Source organism: Podarcis filfolensis (genome assembly GCF_964270895.1).
Source record: "Podarcis filfolensis genome assembly, chromosome: 2".
Classification (NCBI taxonomy): Eukaryota; Metazoa; Chordata; class Lepidosauria; order Squamata; family Lacertidae; genus Podarcis; species Podarcis filfolensis.
In genome coordinates, this window is record NC_139605.1 from 73227208 (window position 1) to 73249950 (window position 22743).

The following is a 22743-nucleotide window of genomic DNA, read 5'->3' on the forward strand; positions in this document are numbered from 1 at the left end:
AATAATCCTTCAATGTCTTATAGTAGTTAGAGGTCAGTCCATCTGGCCCTGGTGATTTGCCCTGTTTCAGACTCAGGATGGCCTGTTCAATCTCTTGTCGTGTTATTTTGCCATTTAAAATTGTTCTATTTTCTTCTGACAGCTTTGCTAATCCATTTCTCTCCAAAAATTGTGTAATCTCTATTTCATCTTGTGGCCCTTGAGTATATAACTTTTTAAAATACCTCTGGAAGCACTTTCTAATCTCTCCCGGGTTCTGAATGTTCCTTCCTTCAACCTCTAAGTTTGTTACTGTATTTAATCTTTGTCTCCTTTTCAACTGCCAAGCTAGCAGTTTCCCACATTTATTTGCCGATTCAAAAGTTTTTTGTTTCATTGTTTTAATCTTCCATTCTATTTCCTGATTTATCAGCTTGGAATATTGCGCCTGATAAAGTTTAATTTCTCTCAGAATCGGTTGGGACTTCGGGTTAGATCTTAACTTCTTCTCCAACTCTTTGATACTTTCCAGAATTTTATCTTTCTTTTCATTTTGCAGTCTTTTCTTTAAGGAATTCTGTTGAATCAAGAACCCTCTCATCACAGCTTTACTTGCATCCCAGATAGTTCTTTTTTCCACCGTAGTGTTCAAATTAATCTCAAAATAGTCCTTTAAGGTTTTTTGGGCCTTCTTTACAATTCTTTGATCTCTAAACAGGCCATCATTCATCTTCCATCTAAAGGAGCCGATTGGGATCAATATCATATCCATTCTCAAGGCGTTATGGTCGGAGCATGTTTTGGGGCAGATTTCCACCTTCCTCACCTTAGGTGCCAGACTTCTAGTTATCCATATTTGGTCGATTCGTGTCCAGGTCAGTTGAGCTTCAGAAAAGAATGTTCCTTCTCTTCCCAGGGGGTTTCTAACTCTCCAGATGTCAACCCAGTCCATATTGTCAGTCATTTCAAAAAAGGTCTTAGGTAGTCTTCCCTCTTTAGTAATGTTCTGGTTCTGTGACTTATCCATATTTGTTGATACGACCCCGTTCATGTCCCCCATCATGATGACGTTGTTGTAATCCAGATAATCCAGCATGATCTCGTGCAACTTCTTATAAAAATCCGATTTTCCTTCATTTGGAGCATAAATTCCTAATATCAAAATTTTTTCTCCTTGATACTGTACTTCTATTGCGAGGATTCTTCCACTTTCATCTTTAAAGAGAAATTTTGGTGAAAGGCTCTCTTTTGCATAGATCACTACACCTCTCTTTTTAACTGTATCCGATGATATAAATTCTTGACCAAGCCTTTTATTTATTAACACCTTTCTATGGAGCCTAATCACATGTGTTTCTTGTAAGCATATAATGTCCAATTGTTCCTTTTTTAAAATATGAAAAATTTTAGACCTTTTTTCGGGACTGTTACAGCCATTTATGTTCCAACTCAAAAGCTGCAGAGACATCCTGGATAGGTCTGGTTATTCTTTCTGGGGTGGTACCTTGTTCTCCGGTCCTTGAGGATCCGAGGGGGCGGGCTCCCCTGGAAGTTCTGGCGCTGGCAATCCAGGTCCTTTGTGGAGGTCTTCTCCGTGTGCTCCCAAAAACTTGTCTCTATCTTCCACTGTTTTGATTTTGATCTTTCTCCCTCTGTAGGTAAAGGATAATCCTTGTGGAAACTCCCACCTGAAGATAATTGCGTTGCTTCTCAACAGTCTTGCCAATTCCGTGTAGTTAGATCTAAGGTCCAGCAACTGCTTAGGAATGTCCTTGTAGATTTCAATTCTCTTGCCCAAAATGTCTAGTGACTTTTCGTAGTGCAGGCCCAAAATCTTATCCCTTTCCTCCTTTGATCTCAGTGTTATCAAACAATCTCTGGGCTTCTCTGTCCTTCTGACTCTGCCAAGCCTGAAAGCAGATACAATTTTAAAGTCTTTTTCCTCTAACTTCCAAAACTTGGCAAATTCCTTAGTTAGAAATTCAATAAAATTATCTTCTTCCACCTCTGGTATTGACCGTATCCTCAAGTTGGTCTCCCTGTTTCGCAGTTCTGTCATCAAAAAGTAAATCTGATGTTCTCCAACTTGTTTGCTGAGTGGTCTTACTTCTTTCTCAAGTTCTTCCAATCTTTGACTAGTATCTTCAGCCAGTTTACGATTTTCACCTACAGCCTCCTTTAATTCTCCAATAGACTGGGCATTCTGTGCAACTTGTCCAGTCAGCTTATTCAAGCTTTCTGTGTTCTGTTCAATTTTAGCTGTATGCAAATCAGCCTTCTTGTCCAGAGCCTCCAGTTTCTCCAAAATTTTCTCCAAGACAGAGCTACTTGTCCCTGAAGCCATATCTCCCAGGTGCAGCTCCTCTGTCTCACCCTCCCCTGCCTGTATTAGGGAGGCCGCCTCTATGTCTGGAGGCAAAGTGGAAGGCAAGGCCGGCACAGAAGATCTACGCTGTGGGGCTGCAGATAAAGTTAGAGTTGTTTGTTTAGTCCTTCCTCTTCTCCTTGCGCCACTCATTCCAAAGTTATCTGTAATCCAAGGTCAATCCAAGTTGTTCCCATGAGAAAGCAGAGTCCCAGATGCAATAGTCAAACAGAGGCCGGGAAAGGGAAAGTAAAACAAAGTCACTGCTGTAAGTCCAAAATCCTCTAGAGGGAGCTTAATACGTCTTCAGGGAAAAGATCAAATCCAAGTTAAACTTATAAATTTAAATCCATGTCTATCGCCTCCACAATGTATTATTTTTAGCAGAGTAAAACTTAAAGCAAAACAGTGTTTCTTACAGTGCCTTGACTGCAACAGTTTCAAAGTATCCAGTTCCAACTCAGAATGTTTCAAAACCTGAATTCAATGTATCCAAAGTTGCAAACTGGTGCTCATCCAGGCAGCTCCAGCACCAGAGATTCTTATTTATTTTATAATCCACTGGTGCCACAGAAGAAGGATATCAGTGCACCCCGAATATGACCAGCAAAAGTCAATAGCTCAAAATCTTTCACTCAGAAAACTGCTTTAACAGGGTGCCAGCATTTAGTTAACGCATAACTTTTTGTCTCCACTCCTCCTGCTCTTTGCTTAAAGTTCAGTATAGCGGGAGATGGGCTTCCTGCTTATCCTCACTCCGTTTTCAGCCAGATTTCAACTTTTTAAAAAAGTTTTAAAAGTTTCATAAAGTTCTCAAAAAGTTTCAGAAAGTTGACAAAAGTTTCAGAAAGTTTTCAATGTCCAAATTTACTCACGGGTTGTAGTTTCCAAAGTTCAGAAAAGTTGCAGGAAGAAAGGACAGCGCTGACCGGCAACAGCAATGCGGCTTCACTTCGCTGTTTGCGCAACGACCCACAGCGCCGCTACCCCCTCCGCGATCCGGAGCCCCTTACGGGGTCCCTTCAACGTTTTGGGGGCTGCTTCTGGCGCCCGCCGGGTCCCGAGACCACAGGCTTCTGCCACCTGTGGTTTTCCTGAATGGGTCTCCGCTTCGCCGTAGCGGACGACCCGTTTACAGCGGAGCTCCCTTCTCCTTACTCGGAGAAGGCAGCCATTACCGGTCGCGCCGCCTCCGGAAGTCCGACCCACTGAGTTTTCATGCAGTTGCTTTAAGGGGGGGCACAGGTGGGTTGGGAGGGAGTTAAGTACCTACAAACTTTGGGGTTTTCCCAAATCTGCTGACACCTCTGTTGCTTATAGGTGGTGGGAAGCATATAAGCATGGGAAGGCAGGAGGCTTCAATTATGTGTAACAGTATTGAAAATAGTTGCACACGCCACTTCGGAGACTGACTCTGCATGTTAAGTCAATAAATCAGTTATGCAGCAGCATAGTCCATACATCAGTAGAATCGCCAATCGGTTCCAAGATGAAAACACCAGGGATATTCAACCTACCTAAGCCAAATTAGACAATGAATATATTTTTATATCTGGGTATACAGACCACATCCTAACAAAACAAAAAAAGCCCTGTTAAGAGAGCATGGTTGCCTGGCACCAGCAGAAGTAAAAGGCACTTGAGAGGCAGCCTTATCCATTTTCCCCAGGAGATCGCTGCAGTCTGCAGGAGAATTTCTCCTGCAACTTCCAAAGGTCTCAAAAGCCTCTTCTGCAGTACCTCACAGCAGGGCTTTTTAGTGTGGCTGCCCCTGTTCTGTGAAACAGATATGATGGAAGCTCACTATCTGCCATTTCCAGAAATGGCTGAAGGTATTTTTGTTCAGAAAGGCTTTGCCAGCTGGATAAATGGATCTTTACCTCATGCCCACTTGTTAGGGTTGTAGACTTGTTTTAAATGTGTCTGTGTTTTTAACTGTTTTTAATCACTTTATATGTAGCTAACCTTCAGACAGTGGTTTAGGAAGTAAAGAATAAAATTGATGATAATAATAATAATAATGATGATGATGATGATGATGATAATGGGCAAGCATGACACTATGAGAGAACGAAGCAGAACTTTATATAAGTGAACAACATCAAGTCTGAAACTAATTCAAAACATTCTGTTCAGGAAATCTATTCAAATTTGGGGGCAAATACACTGAACCAGTTCTTTACAGGAACCACTGAATGGAACCAGAAGAGAAATACCAATGCTTATGCATTTGAAGGTCATTGCAATCTGATCTAACAAGAATTTTTCAATCCTAGCCTCCAGCCTCAAATATACAGTGGTACTTTGGTTTGCATACATTTTGGTTTACAAACACATCAAACCAGGAAGTGCGTGTCCCGGTTTGGAACATTTTTTTTATTACAACTCATTTTTGGGGGGGATTATGAACAAAAAAATTTTGGAGGCCCCATTGGCGAAAGTGCGCCTTGGGTTACAACCTGTTTTGGTTTACAAACGGACCTCCGGAACAGATTATGGTTGTAAACCAAGGTGCCACTGTACTGGCTAAAAGAAGGATTGCCCTGCCCTCGCCTTCTGGAAATTTCTATTACTTAAAGATATTTCGTTCACAGGGAGATGAAGTAGAGAAATAGGACTGCTACATTTTCTGAAAAGGCTCACAAAAAGACTACATTTTTTCCACACTGCAAATCCAGTTATGTACCTAGAAAGCAAAATACTGGTGCCCAACATTCCGGGTGTTAATGCATAGTTTAAACTACATACTCCAGAATGCCCAGTAAAGCCACACTAGGAGACTGTTTCGGCCAAAGGATGCATTTATTGCCAGCACTGGGGTGGGGTGTGTGGGGAGGAGGGAGAATATGCACAAACAAGGGGCATACTTTGGTCAATACGACATCTGAACTGGTTCAGTTTAGGCCCATGTCCGCATGACAAATGGCGCTATGTTAACCATAACTGGGTTAAAAAAACAGCTGCCTGGGACAACATTAAATGTGTGTGTAATCTCATCTCACAGAAGATTACACTACATGATGCCTGAAAGAAGACTGATTTTTAATTTAAAGATGCTTAATTAAAATATACCACACACAATTAAAGATATTCAATTGAATGAGCAGGAGTCAACGAGACCCCCAACTCTCTGCAGCAGATTTTGGGGGTATGCAGGGGGCTGCAAGGGGAGGAAAAGAAGGAGAAGTCTGCTTCTACAAGCAGACCAACATGGTTGAATGTCACTCTGAAAATTGTTTTTTTTGTTTAAAAATCTGACAAGTGTTGACAAATGAAATAATTTGCGTTTAACACTGCTTGGTGAATAGTCAATACAACTATTATACATCGTTATTATACATACATTTATCCTTTAACATAATCACAACTACCTGAATTTATTGCATTTCACTTTGCCTCTGACCTCACAGCTAACATATTTATTTCCCAGCACCAGGGACAGGAAAGCTGTGACTCTCCAGACTATTACTGCCATCATCCTGGACCGTGGGCCATGCTGGCTAGGGCTGATGGGAGTTGGGAGCCCCAGAGATTCTCCACCCCGTCCATCTGATAACATTCCACATATCTGATGAAGTGGCTCTAATCCACAAAAACGTCACAAGACTTTTATAATGCACTGTTATTAATGCTAAATTCTCTCATCCTTCAGCAACTGATATGGCTCTCTCTCTCTCTCTCTCTCTCTCTCTCTCTCTCTCTCTCTCTCACACACACACACACACACACACACACAACACACCTCATTACAGAAGAAAATACGACTTTGCCAGCTCCTGAATAAAAAATAGGAACTGAGTCACTCAGTTATTTGTTCTGCGGATACCTTTCTGCAGTGCACCTGCTCTCAACATAATGTAGTGTGGGTTGATATGGAGGAGGTTTGATATGGGTGAATGGCCCTGCATTGTGCCATATGTTTGGGGGGGCTGCCTATTGAACATTGTCAATTCGGAGCCTCTGGTTCTATTAAAAGATCCTTTCAAACACAGTAAATTATGCCCTTCAGTGATTTTTAGCTTATTAAGCAAGCTAAAACTGAAGCCAAGCATTCATTTTTCACACTATATAAGGCCAACCAGTTGAAGACACTGGAAAATGAAGTTAAAATAGCAAGATGCATAAAAAGGGCATTCTCTGTAGCCGTATGACGGTATAAGAATAGGAAGGACTGGATATAGAGAGCTTCTTGTTGCTATTTTTTAAATAGCAGTTCCTAAAAGGCTATTCTACTACAGGCCAAAATAAATAAATAAACTTTTGACCTTTCAGCTTCATTATCTATACTAGCTCACCATGTAACAATGCTTTTGGAAAGGATATTGGGAGGTACCTGCAAACTTACTTCCTCCAATGTCAATATCTTTAGTTATGAAAACTAATAAAAGTTCTCATGATATATCTGAGAATATACGCAGGAAAGGCCAATGCTTTTACAAATTCAATCTCACAGTTATTTTCTTTACCCAACACACAAATCCAGGGGTGGAAATGAAGGGAAGTAGGAGAGAATCCATACAGGGAAGTCAAGACTGTAGTACATGGTGCATGCACAAATCCATATGCTTAGTTCACAAAATAAGGGATTCTGATCTGGGAATTTGTACCATTTGACCTGCAGATCTATCCCCCACCCCAAAATCCCAACTATAGGACTCTAGTTACTCCATACAGTGGCATAGCGTGGGGGGTGCAGGGGGTGCCAGCCGCACCGGGCGCAACATCTGGGGGTTAGGGTTAGGGGGCGCAAATCCACGGGTTAGGGGGCGCAAATCCACAGGTTAGGGGGCGCAAATCCACGGGTTAGGGGGCACAAATTACTTGCCCCGGGTGCTGACAACCCACGCTACACCACTGACTCCATAGTTAGTCCAGTTATAGGACTCTGCACATACTCGAGGGCATTCACTGTTTTCCAATTTATTCTGATGAAACGGATATAGAACTGGATCCAGAAACAGGATTATCAATCACACAATGATGCAACAATGCCAGGTGACTCATTTTCCTTTAGCTACACAGTTTGAAATCAAACTGTTGTGGTCAAAGGCACAACTCTTTGCAAGCACCAATGATAAGATCATTATCTATACTTGCAAAGTAAGGGAGCACCCAAAAGGCACCATCAACAAAGAAGGCCTGCTTGCACAGGAACAATCTGGAACTCATTTTAAGCTCCTAGTTGTTCCTTTGGAGCCATACCCTTACCTGCCTTGCACCTGACACCACATATGTCAGGTGCAGGGCAAGTTGGCAAAGGGGAGGTGGGTTTTTTTGGGGGGGGGGCTTATATTGGAACTAGTTAGGCCAATGGAACAGGAGGTTCCTCACCCCTGAGCTAAGCCACAGCACTGAAAACAGGTTCCGAGGCTAAGCAAATTAAACCCACCCAACCCTTCAATACCTTTTAGGAAAGGACAACATTTAATCACACCCATCAAGCATGTTGAGAAGCGTATTATTTAATAACGAGCGAGTTCCAACTTTTCCTTGGGTGACTGCTCTGAAACAATGATCACAGGATAATTTATCTTTGCTTCTTTAGTAATGCTAGGTCACAGGCACTCAAATCCTAAACAGTTAGAACAGCCAGAAACAATACCATGGGCCTGGCAAGAGCACCACGTTCTCTGAGAGAGATGGCTAGATTACTCAAGCTTAAAATAAAACCATAAAAGGTTCCTCTCCCATGCACTCTACAGAAGGTAACATCAATCAACCTTTTACCCCATGGTGGTTGCTAGCACTCTTACTGGATGGATTTGCAAGGTAGCATGGCCATACTTAAATTTGCCCTGCCGTGCAGCTAGATGCACCAAACAGCTCTGTATGTAGTTGCATGCATGATCTGTAAATGTACCTGTAGCCTTAGTGGAAGCTACCAAGCTTGGAACTTCTCTTTGGATGACTTGGATCAGAGACGTGTTTTTTTCTAGAGGCTGCAGGTGCCAATCCCAGGTGAGAAAAGACTGACTAGATGTGCAACATCTATGCACCTCTCTAGTAGACGTGCTGCTGTCAACTCTACTCACGTTGCTGTTCAAGGACTCTATCGTTCTGTGCGGCCACTCAAGAGTCTGTGCTGTCACTTGGTCCTATCATTTGCCACAGCTTCCCACTCACTGGATATCAAAGTATCTTAAATTATGTTTACAAAGGAATCTTTTCATCCATCTTGGATCTTATGCCCCTTTCCAAGCTAGTGTGCGCTCTCTGTTGAGAAGAGCCAGGAAGCTTGGTTGGCTGGACTTAGCACAGGTAATGTCTACCTGGTGACCCTGTAGTGCCAGGAAATGCCAAGAATGCAGAATGAAAAGTGATGGTAATGAGTATTGGCAATTACCAACTAAAAGCTGCTTGTTAATGCCACAATATAGCAGGGATAGGAGAGCAGACCCTTGGAAGAGCAACACCTTTGTCTTAACTCACTGATAATCCAACATTATTGCAAGAACTGAATGGTCCTCCCTGAGCTGCCATCAGATATCTTTTTCTGGCTCCCATTAGACAGCCTACTGAATAGCCTCTTAAAAGTCCAATACCTTATAATGTTTGCTTCTGAGGTTGCATTTGACCTCACTGCAGACACAGGAATGGTCACTTGGCTCATGAGGTCATTCTGACATTAAAAGCATATATTGGCCATAGGCCAATGAGGTTATTTTCTTCCCACCATCACTGAACTCTTCTTATGGGCGGGGGGACAGGGCACAGCCAAGTCCATCAATCCTCTCTAGGAAGTGAGATGAGTTACAGGCAAGACCAACTAACCTGTGTTGTGCTGGTCTAGCTTCCTCCAGAGTTCCAATATGGATGTTCAGTTTGTGTAACTGATTCCCCAATACTTCAATCACTTGAAGGCCTTGACATTCTAGCTTCCAAATTTAAAACTTTTGCAGGTTTGAAATAGTTTTCCGAGGAGCCACCAGATGATAATTACTCATCTCCTCCCAAATAGAGCAGTGGGGAGCCCTCCTTAATTTTAACTCCCCGCCCCCAGCACACACTAAAAGTGCAACATTTGTTATTCAGATTACACAGAACACACAAAGTTATTTATTATCTTAAAATATTCCCTTTATTTTTTCACACATCCCCAAGATGGCTTTCTAAAGTGAGTCATACAGGAGAAATCAAACTGTGGCATCAGCTACAGCAAAAAAAACCCATTTACAAGCAGAAGCCTACTTGGATAGCTTCTGTCTTACGACTTAGCACTTAATTATTGTTACAAACAATGTGCAACAGCACAATGACCAATATTAAGAAAGAAGAAGTTGCTGTTCTAGGTTTAAAGGAGCAAGATAATTTCGCAGTTTTACAGAATCCACTGCCACTTTTTCTATTTCAGACCTTCACACAAAAGCCAACAAAATTGGATAACAAATCCTGCTTAGTGTGTCTGTAGTTGTGCTTTTATGTGCTTTTTGAAGCCAGCTAAACCTTCATAACTGCATCATGAACTGTGTGAGGAAAGTACAAGTTACGCAATTTTTTTCCTTTGCAGAAGCAATAACAATACATACTTAACACCTGTATAGCAATTTCAAACGTTCAAAGCACTTCACACACATTATCTAGTTGTAGTTTTTGTGGCACCCCTGTAATGTAAGCCAGTATCATTCTTGTCCATACTGCAGATGGCAGGGGGCTGTGGCTGAGACCAGAGTGATTTACCTAAGGTTAACCAGGGAGTTCATAGCAGAGGCACAATTCAAACCAAGGCCTTCCCAGTTAATAGCTCAGTCTCTTAGCCCTATGCTACACTGCAGGAAAGGTGTGTAAATATTACTGTCCCATAATGCAATCTTTCTCCATAGGTATGACTCATGTAAGAAGGGAAAAAAACAAAAACAAAGGAAGTTATTCTCCACAACTTGAACATGAATCTTTATGAAGCTGACCAAACACCTATTCTAAGCAGGATGAATAAAGTGTTTGTTTTAAATGCCTACTGATTATTAAGTGACTAAGCGATTAACATCTGTCAAACAGATAAAATGAAGATAAGCACACTCTTCCAGTGTCCTTTACTCCTCTGGCTTTTAACTTACTGGTTGGCCACACTCGGAACTGAGGAACAGGAACACCAATCAGAACCAGTCTGCTCCTCCCTTTTAATTCCAGTTTCAAAAGCTAATTGAAATTAAGCAGAGGAAGTTTCTCAAGAGAGGAGGAGAGCAGGCGGCCAGCAAACAAGGATGTAGCACTATTTGGGACGGGCATATTAATCTCATTAAGTAGAACAGAACACCAATGAGGTACTCAGGAAGAGTACGGGAGGCTAAAACGCTGGGGTTACTGAGTTGCCTAGCTGAAAAACAGAAGGTTATATTCAAATGCAAACCCTTGAGTCATCTCCCTAGCTAAACAAAATGCAATCTATGTGCCAATCATGAGCCCATTTATTGTTATCACAGGAGAGGCACATCTATGGAGGAGTCTCCTGTGGTCCCAGAAATTAGGAAAGCAGTCCCCTGCCACACACCAAAAAAGGCACAAAAGTTACTGGGGTTTCCGGTGTCCATTCTTGGTGTGAACTAACCTGTGCAACTCCAGACCTTCGATCTTACTGGCTTCCTATGCAAATTGGTGGCCACATCACTGTAAGCTGCAAAGAAGTGCCATGCTACTTGAAAAAGACTACATGTGCGCTGAAAAGGTCCAGGGAACATTTTCTAAGAAAATGCTTGAAAGGGATTGCATCCTAAATAGATGCAACCTGCAAAGCACTAGCTGGCTTTTTTTAGCAGGACGAAATGCAGACACCTATCCATCGTGGTTGAAGACTGTGCTTTGCATAAGTTTGTGGAACTATATCCAAAATCATTTTATAACAGAAAAAAAAAATTCCTCACTCTGCTACAGGTCACGGGAATTCTTGTTTTGAAACACACATGCCAACTATTATTACACTTTATCTACTGTGTTCGTTCAGTTTCACTAATTTGGAGGTTTGGCTAGAATAGTATTTGGGAATGCATGTATGTGTGTGCATGCACTGAACATGTACACTGAAGATTTGCTCTGAACCTTTTGCAGGCGTGTCCGATAAGCCTCTCTGATGGCTTTATCAGAATATTTCCCAGGCTTACTACAAAGTGGTTGGACGATGTGTGAAAAACCACATTAGACAAATCTGACTTTCGAAGCTAAGTTTGTAGATTCAGCTTGCGCTTAATGCCAAAAGTCTGTCCTTTCTATTGGGCAGCAAGAGTGTAAAAGCAAAAAAATAATATAAGCATGATGTTGAATTCCCCTCCTCTTTAAGCCAGCCAGCGACATGGTTACATCATCAGAGAGGAAAATATATTCAAGTAACAGGAGAAATATGTTCAAGTAATAGAAGTGGTATTCAAGGAGACCAACCCATTTTTGGACTGAAACCTAAAAAAGTCACTGCAAGAGAAGCAATGAACGAATACAATGCACAATAATATTTCCCTATTGGCTCTTTAAAATGCAGATTGCAGAGCAAGAGGCACCACTGCTCACCTACATCCTGTGCAATCTTGACATCACCTGATTCTCACTATACTAACTGAAGGTAGCTGCGCAACTCAAGTCCACACCACGCTGAAATAGAAACAAAGGCACCTATTTTGATATATTAATTTGATATATATTAATAACAAATAATAGTGGGGGGGAAAGGAGGCAGAGAAAGGAACGATGAAGGACGTAAGAAAAATTCTTTCTAGCACAGCTTGTGAGGGCAGCAAGCATCACAGGTATGTGGAAAAGCTCCTTTACACCAGATAGGGGTCAGGACTTCGCATAAGGAAGCACTGGTGGTTTACTAATCAAAGAAGTATTTCTCTGAGAGATAGAAGTAAATTTCCTAGGCTGCCTTGTTGGTACAATTGTAAACATCCAGAATTTGCCATAGTAATTTCTACAATGACTTGGATCCTAAGATCCTACATATGGGAAGAGGCAATTTTCATTGGTAGTTCCTTCCCCCTTGCAGCTCCCTTTGCTTCTGTAAAATGTGTTTTGGAGGGTTGGGGAACCCTCTGGGACAGAATAGGGAGCTGTGCTGAGACTGGCAGCGGGGTAAGGAATCAGGAAATCACATTTCCCTCTCTTCTGCCAGCCAGGCCTGTGCAGGAGTGGGGTACAATTGTCCCAGGCCTCAGATGGCTAAGCTGGCGCAGTGGGGGGGGCTACAAGGGGCCTGCCAGACTTACTCTGTCATGTCAAGAAAGCCCAGCCTCCACAGGCCTGCTGTCAGCACAAGTCTCTGCCAATTAGGGCCCCTTCCTTTACTGGAAAGAGCCCGTCTGGCAGGAGCAGGGGAACTCACAATCAAGGTCAACACATTATCTTTGTGTCATAATTATGATATATGACCAGTAGATATTTCCCACCATGGTATGAGGTTTTATGTTTGTTTGTTTGTTTGTTTGTTTGTTTGTTTGTTTGTTTGTTTGTAAGAGAAAAGTAGGATTTTAATTCAGTGTGTTTTGATAAGAGTGCCACTGATTCAGTTTTGAATTAAACTGTAAATTAAACTTCTAACGGTTTGCATTAAAATCAGATTTTTTAAATTTAAAATTTAAAATCCAATTTAAAAAAATTTAAGTATTTTTTATTAGAAACTAGGCAATTTTTAATCCAAATTCACAATTGTTTATCTAGTTTCCATACCTTTAACACTGTGTGAGCCACTGTCCCTCAATTCACACTTATATTAGTAAATTCACTTTGTGTTCTGTGAGCTGCCATTTATGACTGCCACTAGAAATCCTTCCCAATCAAATACCTGGTACTGGCTGAAAAGGACAAAGGGACCCTTCAGCAGTACAATCTGCCCCATGTGGTCTAGCATGCTCTGTAATAGAATACTGGCTTCTCATACAGGTACAGTGGTACCTCAGGTTACAGACGCTTCAGGTTACATACACTTCAGGTTACAGACTCCGCTAACCCAGAAATAGTGCTTCAGGTTAAGAACTTTGCTTCAGGATGAGAACAGAAATCATGCTCCGGCGGCGCAGCAGCAGCAGGAGGCCCCATTAGCTAAAGTGGTGCTTCAGGTTAAGAACAGTTTCAGGTTAAGTACGGACCTCCAGAACGAATCAAGTACTTAACCCGAGGTACCACTGTACAGTGTACAGTGGTACCTTGGTTTACGAACTTAATCCGTTCCACTGTACAGTGGTACCTTGGTTTACGAACTTAATCCGTTGCGGAAGTCTGTTCTTCAACCAAAATGTTCTTAAAGCAAGGCATGCTTTTCCATAGCAGCACGGGACTCAATTTACAAATGGAACACACTAAACAGGAAGCGGAACATGTTCTTATTCCACAGCAAAGTTCACAAACCAAAACACCTACTTACGGGTTTGCAGCGTTCTTAATCCAAGTTGTTCATAAACTAAGCTGTTCTTAAAACAAGGCACCACTGCACATGTGAAGATGTCCTGAAGCTCATGATCTACACTTTGCAACTAAGAAAGATTTCTTGAATTGTGCTTGTGCCAAATTTCTAACTAATGGAGAAAGACCTCAATAATTTTGATATTCTCACGAGGTAGTCACAAACATTTCATATTAAACCTACCTGCTGCCTTCCCAGTCAATTACTTCCTTCCTCTGACGAAACAGAACCAGAGCCTACAAAAGCTCATGGCGTAATATTCTAGTCAATCTGATTTCAGGAAATTGTTTAATAAATAATATTGTGGTGAAACATCATTCTTTTCAAGGTTTAAGTGGCAAGTCATTTGCAAAGATATGTTAATATATATTTTTATTTATTAGATTTATATACCGCCCTTCATCTCAGGGTGCTCCACAAGATAAAAATACAAGATAAAGGCACAAATAAGTAGTTAAAACAGAAACAACAGAACAATAACCCCCTCTCCCACCAAGACATTTAAAAGGCTGTAGAACAGTAATCATCCCAATGCTTGGTTGAAGAGCAATGTTTTGCCTGGAGCCTAAAATATATATAATGAAGGCGCCAGACAAACCTCGCTGGGGAGAGCATTCCACAAATGGAGGGCCACTGCAGAAAGGGCCCATTGGGTAACATTTTCTCTCAGCAGTCACATATTCCCTTAGCAACTTACCCAAGTACTGCTTAGTTTTGGTAAAAATAGGATATTGAGGAGATGCTGAGTTATACAGCAACATTCTGGGATGTACTCTATGAGGAGAAAGCGCTACAAAAATATTTCTAAGTATCTCCTTAATAAGGACAGATGACATCACAAACCCTATTTAAATCATACTGTGCACAGCACAGTCTGGGCACTAAAATACCACATGTGGAATAGAACAATATTTTATGTTTATATGGCATTACCTCAAGTCAACCACAACACCTGGCTTTCAGACATATTTATAACCCAATTTTCCAGCCAGAGTCACCCACATTTTGCAGAGCTAAGAAGAGAGAAAGACAGTTGCTGTTGTTAAGTTCTTACTAACCAGCCACAAAAAAATTACTAGAGACTTCCTAACCAAGTCCAGATTTCTATTTTATTATACAGAGGCTTTTGCCAAATTAACATCAACCTGAGATTAGAACTGGGTCACATAAGTTTATATAATACATTTTATAAGGGCTCTCAAATTTTAATTTCAGAGTATGTGCCTTAGGTCCAATGGTAAGGAAAACAAGTCAAAAGTCCAAAAATCCTTTTCACTTAAGAGCTAAAATACGAGGTTTTATGTGCAGTGAATCATAGTAATTCCATTAGGTTTATGCAAATGTAGAGACCTTTATAGAACCCACTGATAGTGTAAAATGGTTTCTCATCCACTACTTCCAGTACACACAAGTGTTACTAGCTACAAAACTAAATTTTTAAATTTAATCCAAAAAGTTAGCATATACTGTATTTCATGTATTTTGACTTTCTTGTACACTTGAGCAAGCAAATTAAAAGCTTCTTCTCTTCATCATTAAAACTGGCACCTTTGTAATGAATTTCTGTTACTTTACCAACAAGCTATCTCAGGTCACCAGTTTGCTCGCCAAACTCAGAGTGCTGGTCACTAATCAAAGCAACTGTTTAGAAAACCGTTTTAGAAGCAAAGTAAAATTAGTAACACAGTCACTGCAAAATTATTCTTACACATTGCCGTTCAATGGATAAGATCATCATTAATACACATTTTGCTATTTTCCATGAGCAAACACAGATGCCTATATATAATCTGTTCATCATTTACACTCACCTTCACCCACAGCTTCCACCGCTCCTAACTACGTTCAGGAGATGCTACCATAAGCAGGTTGCCCTTGAACAATGATATCACAGACGTGGTAATGTCAAAAGTGAGAATTACAGCTTTACAGTCCCCCACCCCACTTTCTGTGTTATATTCCTTTCTGTGTTATATTCTTTTCTGTGTTATACTCCTACATTGCAGGGGGCTGGACTAGATGACTTTTGGGGTCCCTTCCAACTCTACAGTTCTATATTTAGTAGAAAATATGGTCAGTTAAAACCAAATGAGTAGGATGTACCTCCCAGGATAGGGACATCCAATAAGGGGGTGGGGGGAATAGATGATACTTTAGCCGTCTTTTTCCAGATCTAAGACGCCTCAGGTGCTTTAGCCTTTTTTCGAAGGTTAGATGCTTCAACCCCATGATAGTTATGGCTGTCCTTTTCCACACCCTTTCCAGCTCTATAAGATCCTTTTTGACTTTGGGTACCCATACAAAGAGCTGCCGTAGCATCATAAGCCCTTGCAGAGGTATGGAACCTGAGGCCTAGAAGCCTAATGAAGCCCCTCTATCTGGCGCTCAGGACTCTCTCCACACCACACTCCCCCACCAGCCCTCCTCCATGCCCTCAGGTGCCCTTGAACTGTGCCCTTGAACTGTGTCAGTGCATCTTGCTCGCCCAAGTAGAGGATGGAGAGACTTCTTGGAATGAAGTCTACTGGAAAAGGTTAAAGGGTCACATCTGTGGTCACACCCACTTTTGCCTCTAAACCCATCCATCACTAGCATGCAGCCCTTGGGCTAGAAAAGGTTTCCCCCATCCCTGTTGGATGATGTAAATGCTCAGAAATTGCTCTGACTGAAGTTACATTTATAAGTGACCACCAGGTACTTACCATTGTCACTAGGTGCTAGAAAATGTCAGAGCATTAATATCAGTTGGTTTACTAAACAAGGAGTTTACACAGGCTGTATCTCTTATCTCTTGTTTATTATAAAAAAATACACCTACTGCCGCATAGCCTCAGGACTAACATTATTTTCCACATGGAAAGACTATACAAACATCTTTACAGAACCAATTTAGTACATAATTTTGCTCATAAACTGCTCTGCTTTATCACGGCCCATGTAAGGATTGTCGGAAGAACAAGCAGTACAAGTTATCAAATCAGTAGACGAATACAGTTCTCCAGAAAAGCCATTTCTTATACAGTTCAATACTTAACATACTTCCATGAATATAGGTCCCACTGGACACAAATGAGGATTGATTCTGAATAGACATGTATAGGATTGCACTGTCAAATACTTATTTTCCCCAATAGCCAATTATATGAGATCTATATACACTAGCAAATGATTAAGTGTCAAGGTCCTGGGGTGGGGGGGCTCAGAGGAAAAAAATCAAGAAAGAAGCAGTGGAAGAAGCACTGAGTCAGCTACCAGATAACTAACACAGAGCAGAAAACCATTATTTCAAAGGCAGGCCATCATGGAATCTGCTATCAGAAAGTAATAGTAAATGGCAGGAAAGGGAATCTTATCTATCCATGTACGCCACCTTCTCTAACCTGGTGCCCTCCAGAAATTCTGGACTTAAAACTCTCATCAATCACCCCAGTCCAGCACTGGCTCAGGCAGTTGACAACTATAGTCCAAACATCTGGCAGGTAGCAGGTTGGAGAAGACTACATTGGAGGAAGAAGCAAACTGCACACCCCAGTACATCAATACGTAATTTAAAATTCACATCTTAGTGTTGCCTGTGTAGAGACTCCACTCTTAAGGCTTGCAGCTCTGGTTCTTTACTTGGCGCATTTGCAGACGGGTTATTCCTTTAATGAGGGATATTTATGGAGTGTGGGGGAGTATTTCTACTGCATGTTCACTGTTTGTCTAGCTGCTGGGAACAGAACTGGACTATTTAGGCACACAGATATTACATTCCGGGCCACATATCGTTCTGGGCAACTTATGAAAGAAATGAGGTAGCAATAAGGTTCTTGCGGCAGCTTAAAACACCTGACTTCCAAGTAACCAAGCATGGAAGAAACAAGATATTTGCCATCTCTAAAGGTAAACTAAAGTAGCAATGTTGCACACAATTTCACAACAATAAACCCCACTGAATACAGCAGAGCTTACTTCCATGAACAGGTTTGTGCAACTAAGCACTAAATAGGAAGCTCTATCTAACAGATTAAAAGAAAATTGGTGGCAGGAGGGACAAGTCTAGAACCAGGAGGGGGAGGAGGAATCATGCAATAATGACTGCCCTTTGGCGCAGTGCAAGAGGTTATGACTAAAAGGGGCTTAGTTGCCTCTGTGATCAGCCAGGTAGGCCTGACTAATACAATGCACTCCAATGGTAGCCCCTGAAGGCTGTTCAGAAATTTCATCCTGTCTACTGGCAGGAGTTGGGTGACATGAGATATTTATGTGCTGTAGCTCTGTGGAAGCACGCATGAGCTACAGGCAGAAAGCCTCAGGTTCTATCCCCAGGATTTCCAGGTAGAGATTCCTGTCTATTCTGGGAAACTGCTGCCAGTCAGTGTGCAGTAGCCAAGACCGAGCAAGAGAGACCAATACTCTGATTCAGTTTAAGGGAGCTTTCTGTACCATATGGATTACCTATTCACTTCTGGTTCCAATTCGGAAGAGTTCTATGTAGGAGTTATACTGGTGAATTTGGGGAAAATTGAATCCTTCCATGCTTGCTGCTCTAGGCTACTGAGATAAAAGGGAAAAATACAAATGCAACTGAAAGATTTGTTTATTTTTTAAAGAATTTGAGATTGGGAAATTAAGTCACAAGTTAAAGAAAAGCACTAAGAGTATCTGAAATCTTAGCCAAGCATCCGTTTCAAACTAATCCAGCATATTTAAAGTGCATAAAGGGAACATAAAACAATGTTCCTTATCATTCAAGTATTCATGTTTGTCAACAGGAGCAGAACAAATTCCGGCTCACTCAAAGACAAACACTCTTAATATAATGCTTCCTATTCAAAATACTTTGCATAATAATTCCTGCTGAGCACGACAAGCAGTATTAGTACCTGGACAGCTTCCCAAATAAATTTTAATATATGTTAGTCAAACAAGTGCAGAGATTAGGCACCTCTACTGACAAGAAAAGCACAATATATGCCATTGTCCCATGTTTCCTGGTCATTGTTTGTGTTGTGGAGAACAAGTGTTTTTCCATTGCCAGTTTAAGGAGGCATGAATTATTCAACTGTACCCTGAGATTTCCTTCCCCAACACACCCAGGTGCCTTGAAGTATCTGATGGAGAAAGAGTAACATGTTATATAATAATAATAATATGTTTGGAAAATCCTTAACCTTCTACACACCTACATGTTCCTCCAAAACTACACCTTGCATGCAACCACCCTATGTCCAGTCGTCAGGCCACCACACCCTCCCTTTATGCCTGCTGCTTGTGTGTTAACTTATGTCATAAGGCCTTGGGGCAGGGACCTCACAAAATACTAGGTGCATCTGAAGTGTTATATAATAATAGCATGTTTCCATTTATAAGGATAACATCCTCACCTGTGTTTCCCCACCCCTCAGGGAAAGATGTAAGCACACCTAGTAAATGTATGCAGAGGTGGTACCCTCTCAAGACGCAGGTGGAAGGAAGTACACAGGGAACTGCCCCATGTTATGAGGGCAAATGAGGTTTTCAAGCTTGGCTGTGGAATCTTTGGCATCAAGCACCTTGAGACAAGCAAACAGAAACTGCTCTCTCAGGCATGCCTACCAACAGAAGAGCCAGAGAACAAGATTCACTTGTCTCACTCGGTTGCAGAAAAAGAACTTTTTAAGGGCACTACAAACTATCTACCCCCCAAAATAAAGGAAGAACTGTTTCAGTGAAGAAGCATTTTTAAAGTGAAATTTAAAAGCCTGCAATCCTGTAAAATGGGGTGTGGGGTGAGGAGGACCTGTAGCCCTCCAGATGTTATCAGACTCCAACTTCCATCAGCCCCAACCAGCATGCCGCTGGTCAAGAGGTGATGGGAGTGGTAGTCCAGTAAAATCTATAGGGGACCACAGGTTCCCTCCCACTGCTGCATATTAACACAGCTTGCACAGAACAAATTTCAACCGATCCATTTGAGGATCTTATAATACAATGGGATAATGGCTGAAAATAGTAAGGATTAAGGGAAATGCCATTTTGCAACAATATAGTCTTTTTCAGACTGCAATGCAAAATAGAAATGTTACATTAGCTGGAATGAACAGGGGCAGAAGGAATAGAAGGTATGGCAGCAAACTCTTGTTTTAAAAAAAGGGTCCACAAGTCTCATATAGCACTATGGAAACAGGCAGAAAGGCTGATATAAAGAAGGGCCAAATGACAGAACGTCATTTGTTGGGGATGGGAACGAAAGACTTATGCCAAGGAATGTGTGGCACCTCGCTGGCATCATAAGCAGTTTGATGACGGAACCAATGCATCTGATATAACAGCCAAGACTACTTTGGCAGACAGTTGAAAGGGAAATCAGCATGCTATTTGTGAGAGTGTGATTGAAATAAATCTCAGCTTTCCTGTGTACCTACTCTCCTTAACTCTTATTGTTCTATCCAGCTGTGTCCAGGACACACACCTTATTACTATTCTCCTTTGAGTCACGATGCTTTTATCTTGGGGACTAAAAGAGCTCATCTCAAACCAGCTACTGGGCATTTCCACTTCTATTCCTTTCAATTCACTCTGACTTCTACATACCTACTGAACTCATTAAGACTTCTGAGTAGACATGCATAGGATTGTGCTGTCAGTCACTCATCTCGGCGCACCCTTTATGACCTTAAGAAGCACCCAGTTTTGCTTGAGAGCCACTTTTAAGAAGGGGGAAGGAATAAGTGGACCAACTCTATCGGCCTACAGCATCCTGCTCATCAAACTTAATTTTTACCACTGCTTCCCACCATCACCTTCTTTTGCCTCGGGGTTGGCAAAGTGAATCCACTTCGTACCCTTCTCCAAACCAGATTTGCCCCAGTGACTGCTAGCTCACATTCATGCTTCAAGTACAGAAATCACTATTCATAGGGCAGAAGGGACTTGAGGGAAACATGGGCATTTGACAGAAGTTTTCGGGGGTGGGGTGGGGCAAAGCAAAACACTGAATTGGGGGGGGCAGACTATTACACCCAAAAAGAGAAGAACAGTACATTTGGCCTCATATCTGAGAGCTATACATTTTACCTCAGGTCTCACAAGTGCTAGAAACCCAGCTTCCCCCACCTTTTTTTAAGGAAATCTAGGGATCAGAGGGTTATGGCTGGGGCGGGGGCCTGCTCTGCCTGGCACCCATAAAGAGAAGGTTCTTTATTACCCTTAGATTAAAGATCAGAATAATTTTAAGAGAAGTGAGATGTGGGCTTTGTTCTACAACCCGAAGCTAAGCCTTTTTCATGGATTTTTATAGTAGAACAACTGCCCAAATGGGCCCATAAATTGGATGCCCCCCACCCGCTTTCCTTTCCCCGTCCACCCAGAACCGCAGAGGGGCGCTCCGCACCCGAGGGACCGTGGCGCGTGCCCCGCTCCCCACATCCTGATGGGAAAGATGACAGCCGCACCAGCTTAATATTGGGGGGTGCTGGGTGGGATGGGTCGCCCCCCATCGCTTGCTGCAAAGGCTCTCCCTGCACATGCATGCATCCATTCATTCTCTCACACACCCCTTTTCTGGGGACGCCGCCCGCACTCACCTCCTGAAATCAAAGGGCATGTTGGTGGCGAACGCAGCTCAGCCTCCCTGCTCCCCGCCCCCCTCCTCCTCCTCCTCCTCTTCCTCCTCCTCCTCCGCCTCCACGGCCGCCACCTCCACCTCCTCTTCCCTGGGATTTCAGGCTCGGTCGTGCCGGCTACAGGGGGCAGGAAGTGACGGGCCCAGCCCGGCCAGGCCAGAGGACGCGCAGCAAGAACTCATTGGGCGCCGGAGAGCGGCCGACGCGCCGCTTCCGCCGCGGAGGGAAAGGGGGCGGGCAGGTGGGCGCTGGGGGCAGAGCGAAGCGAAAGGCGGGGGCGGCGGGGGCGGCGATCCTAAAATCTAGGCACGAGCCGGTGGGAACCCTCCGTCCGCATGCACGCGTCAAACTTTTAAGGGCTGGGAACTTAACGGGTTAAAGGGCGCAGGCGGACGTGTCTGCAAAGAGCGGAGGGCAATTTGCACGTGATTTAAGAATGCGCTCCTATGCTCGCTTACCTGTCAGTGAGTCTATAACTGAACTCTCATCGAACTGAGTAGACCTATAAGATTGTACAGGAAGGCCACGATCCTACTACGTACGTGCCTTAGGAATAAGTGTCGTTGAACACATTCTGCGTAAACACGCGTTGGTGTAATAATGATTTTATGTTTTAAATAAGCTGTCAGGCGCCTTGGGAGGGCTAGTCCCGAGAGGTGGCATACAAGTGCTGTACTGGCAGTAAATGAATGAATAATAGGCGCTAGATGCATGCAGTGGCGTAGCGTGGGTTGTCAGCACCCGGGGCAAGGCAAGTAATTTGCGCCCCCTAACCCGTGGACTTGCGCCCCCTAACCCGTGGATTTGCGCCCCCTAACTCATGGATTTGCCCTAACCCCAGATGTTGCGCCCGGTGCGGCCCGCCCCCCCTGCACCCCCCACGCTACGCCACTGGATGCATGCATTAAATGACACCGGTGTGTTATGTGACCCCAGTCTTACTGAAATTTTCAGTTAACCTAGAATGAGTGCCACAGCACTTTCACACATATTGAAATGCACGGAGTGAAAGAGTGGACAACATCTTCCTACATGTAGCCCAGTAAGATTGTCTTCCAATAAACACGGTTTTAACAATGAGTCTGTAAGTGACTGTGGAAGCCAATTCTGGATCCACATGTCCTTCCACAGTGGGGACATTGGTTTCCGGGCAGGAGTTGATCACGGTGTGGATTTACCAAGAATGCCTTCCTCTTAGCACGTTTTCCCCTTGCATCCTGAGTTCGAGTGTCTTCTAAGCCCATGACACCTTTGATAAAGGCTGTTCTCCAACTGGAGCACTCGCAGGCCAGTGTTTCCCAGTTGTCAGTGTTTATACTACATTTTTTAAGATTTGCCTTGAGACAGTCTTTAAACCTCTTGTTTATTACTCAGGTTGTGACCCAAGACATGCTTACCTGGGAGTTAATCCAGTGGCGTAGCGTGGG

At 42.7% G+C, this 22743-nt stretch overlaps 1 protein-coding gene across 2 annotated transcripts in view; it reads right to left on the bottom strand.

The window, feature by feature from the left end:
- Positions 1 to 21558, bottom strand: part of ERGIC1 (endoplasmic reticulum-golgi intermediate compartment 1) — an 83561-nt gene extending 62003 nt beyond the window's left edge. For both annotated transcript variants that reach the window (XR_014543130.1, XM_083594233.1), the window contains exon 1: positions 21278 to 21558. Coding sequence is in view for 1 of the 2 variants with exons in the window: in XM_083594233.1 (XP_083450359.1) it covers positions 21278 to 21297 (20 nt within the window). In the remaining variant the exon portion in view is untranslated. The remainder of the gene's footprint in view (positions 1 to 21277) is intronic.
- Positions 21559 to 22743: the final 1185 nt, after the last annotated feature.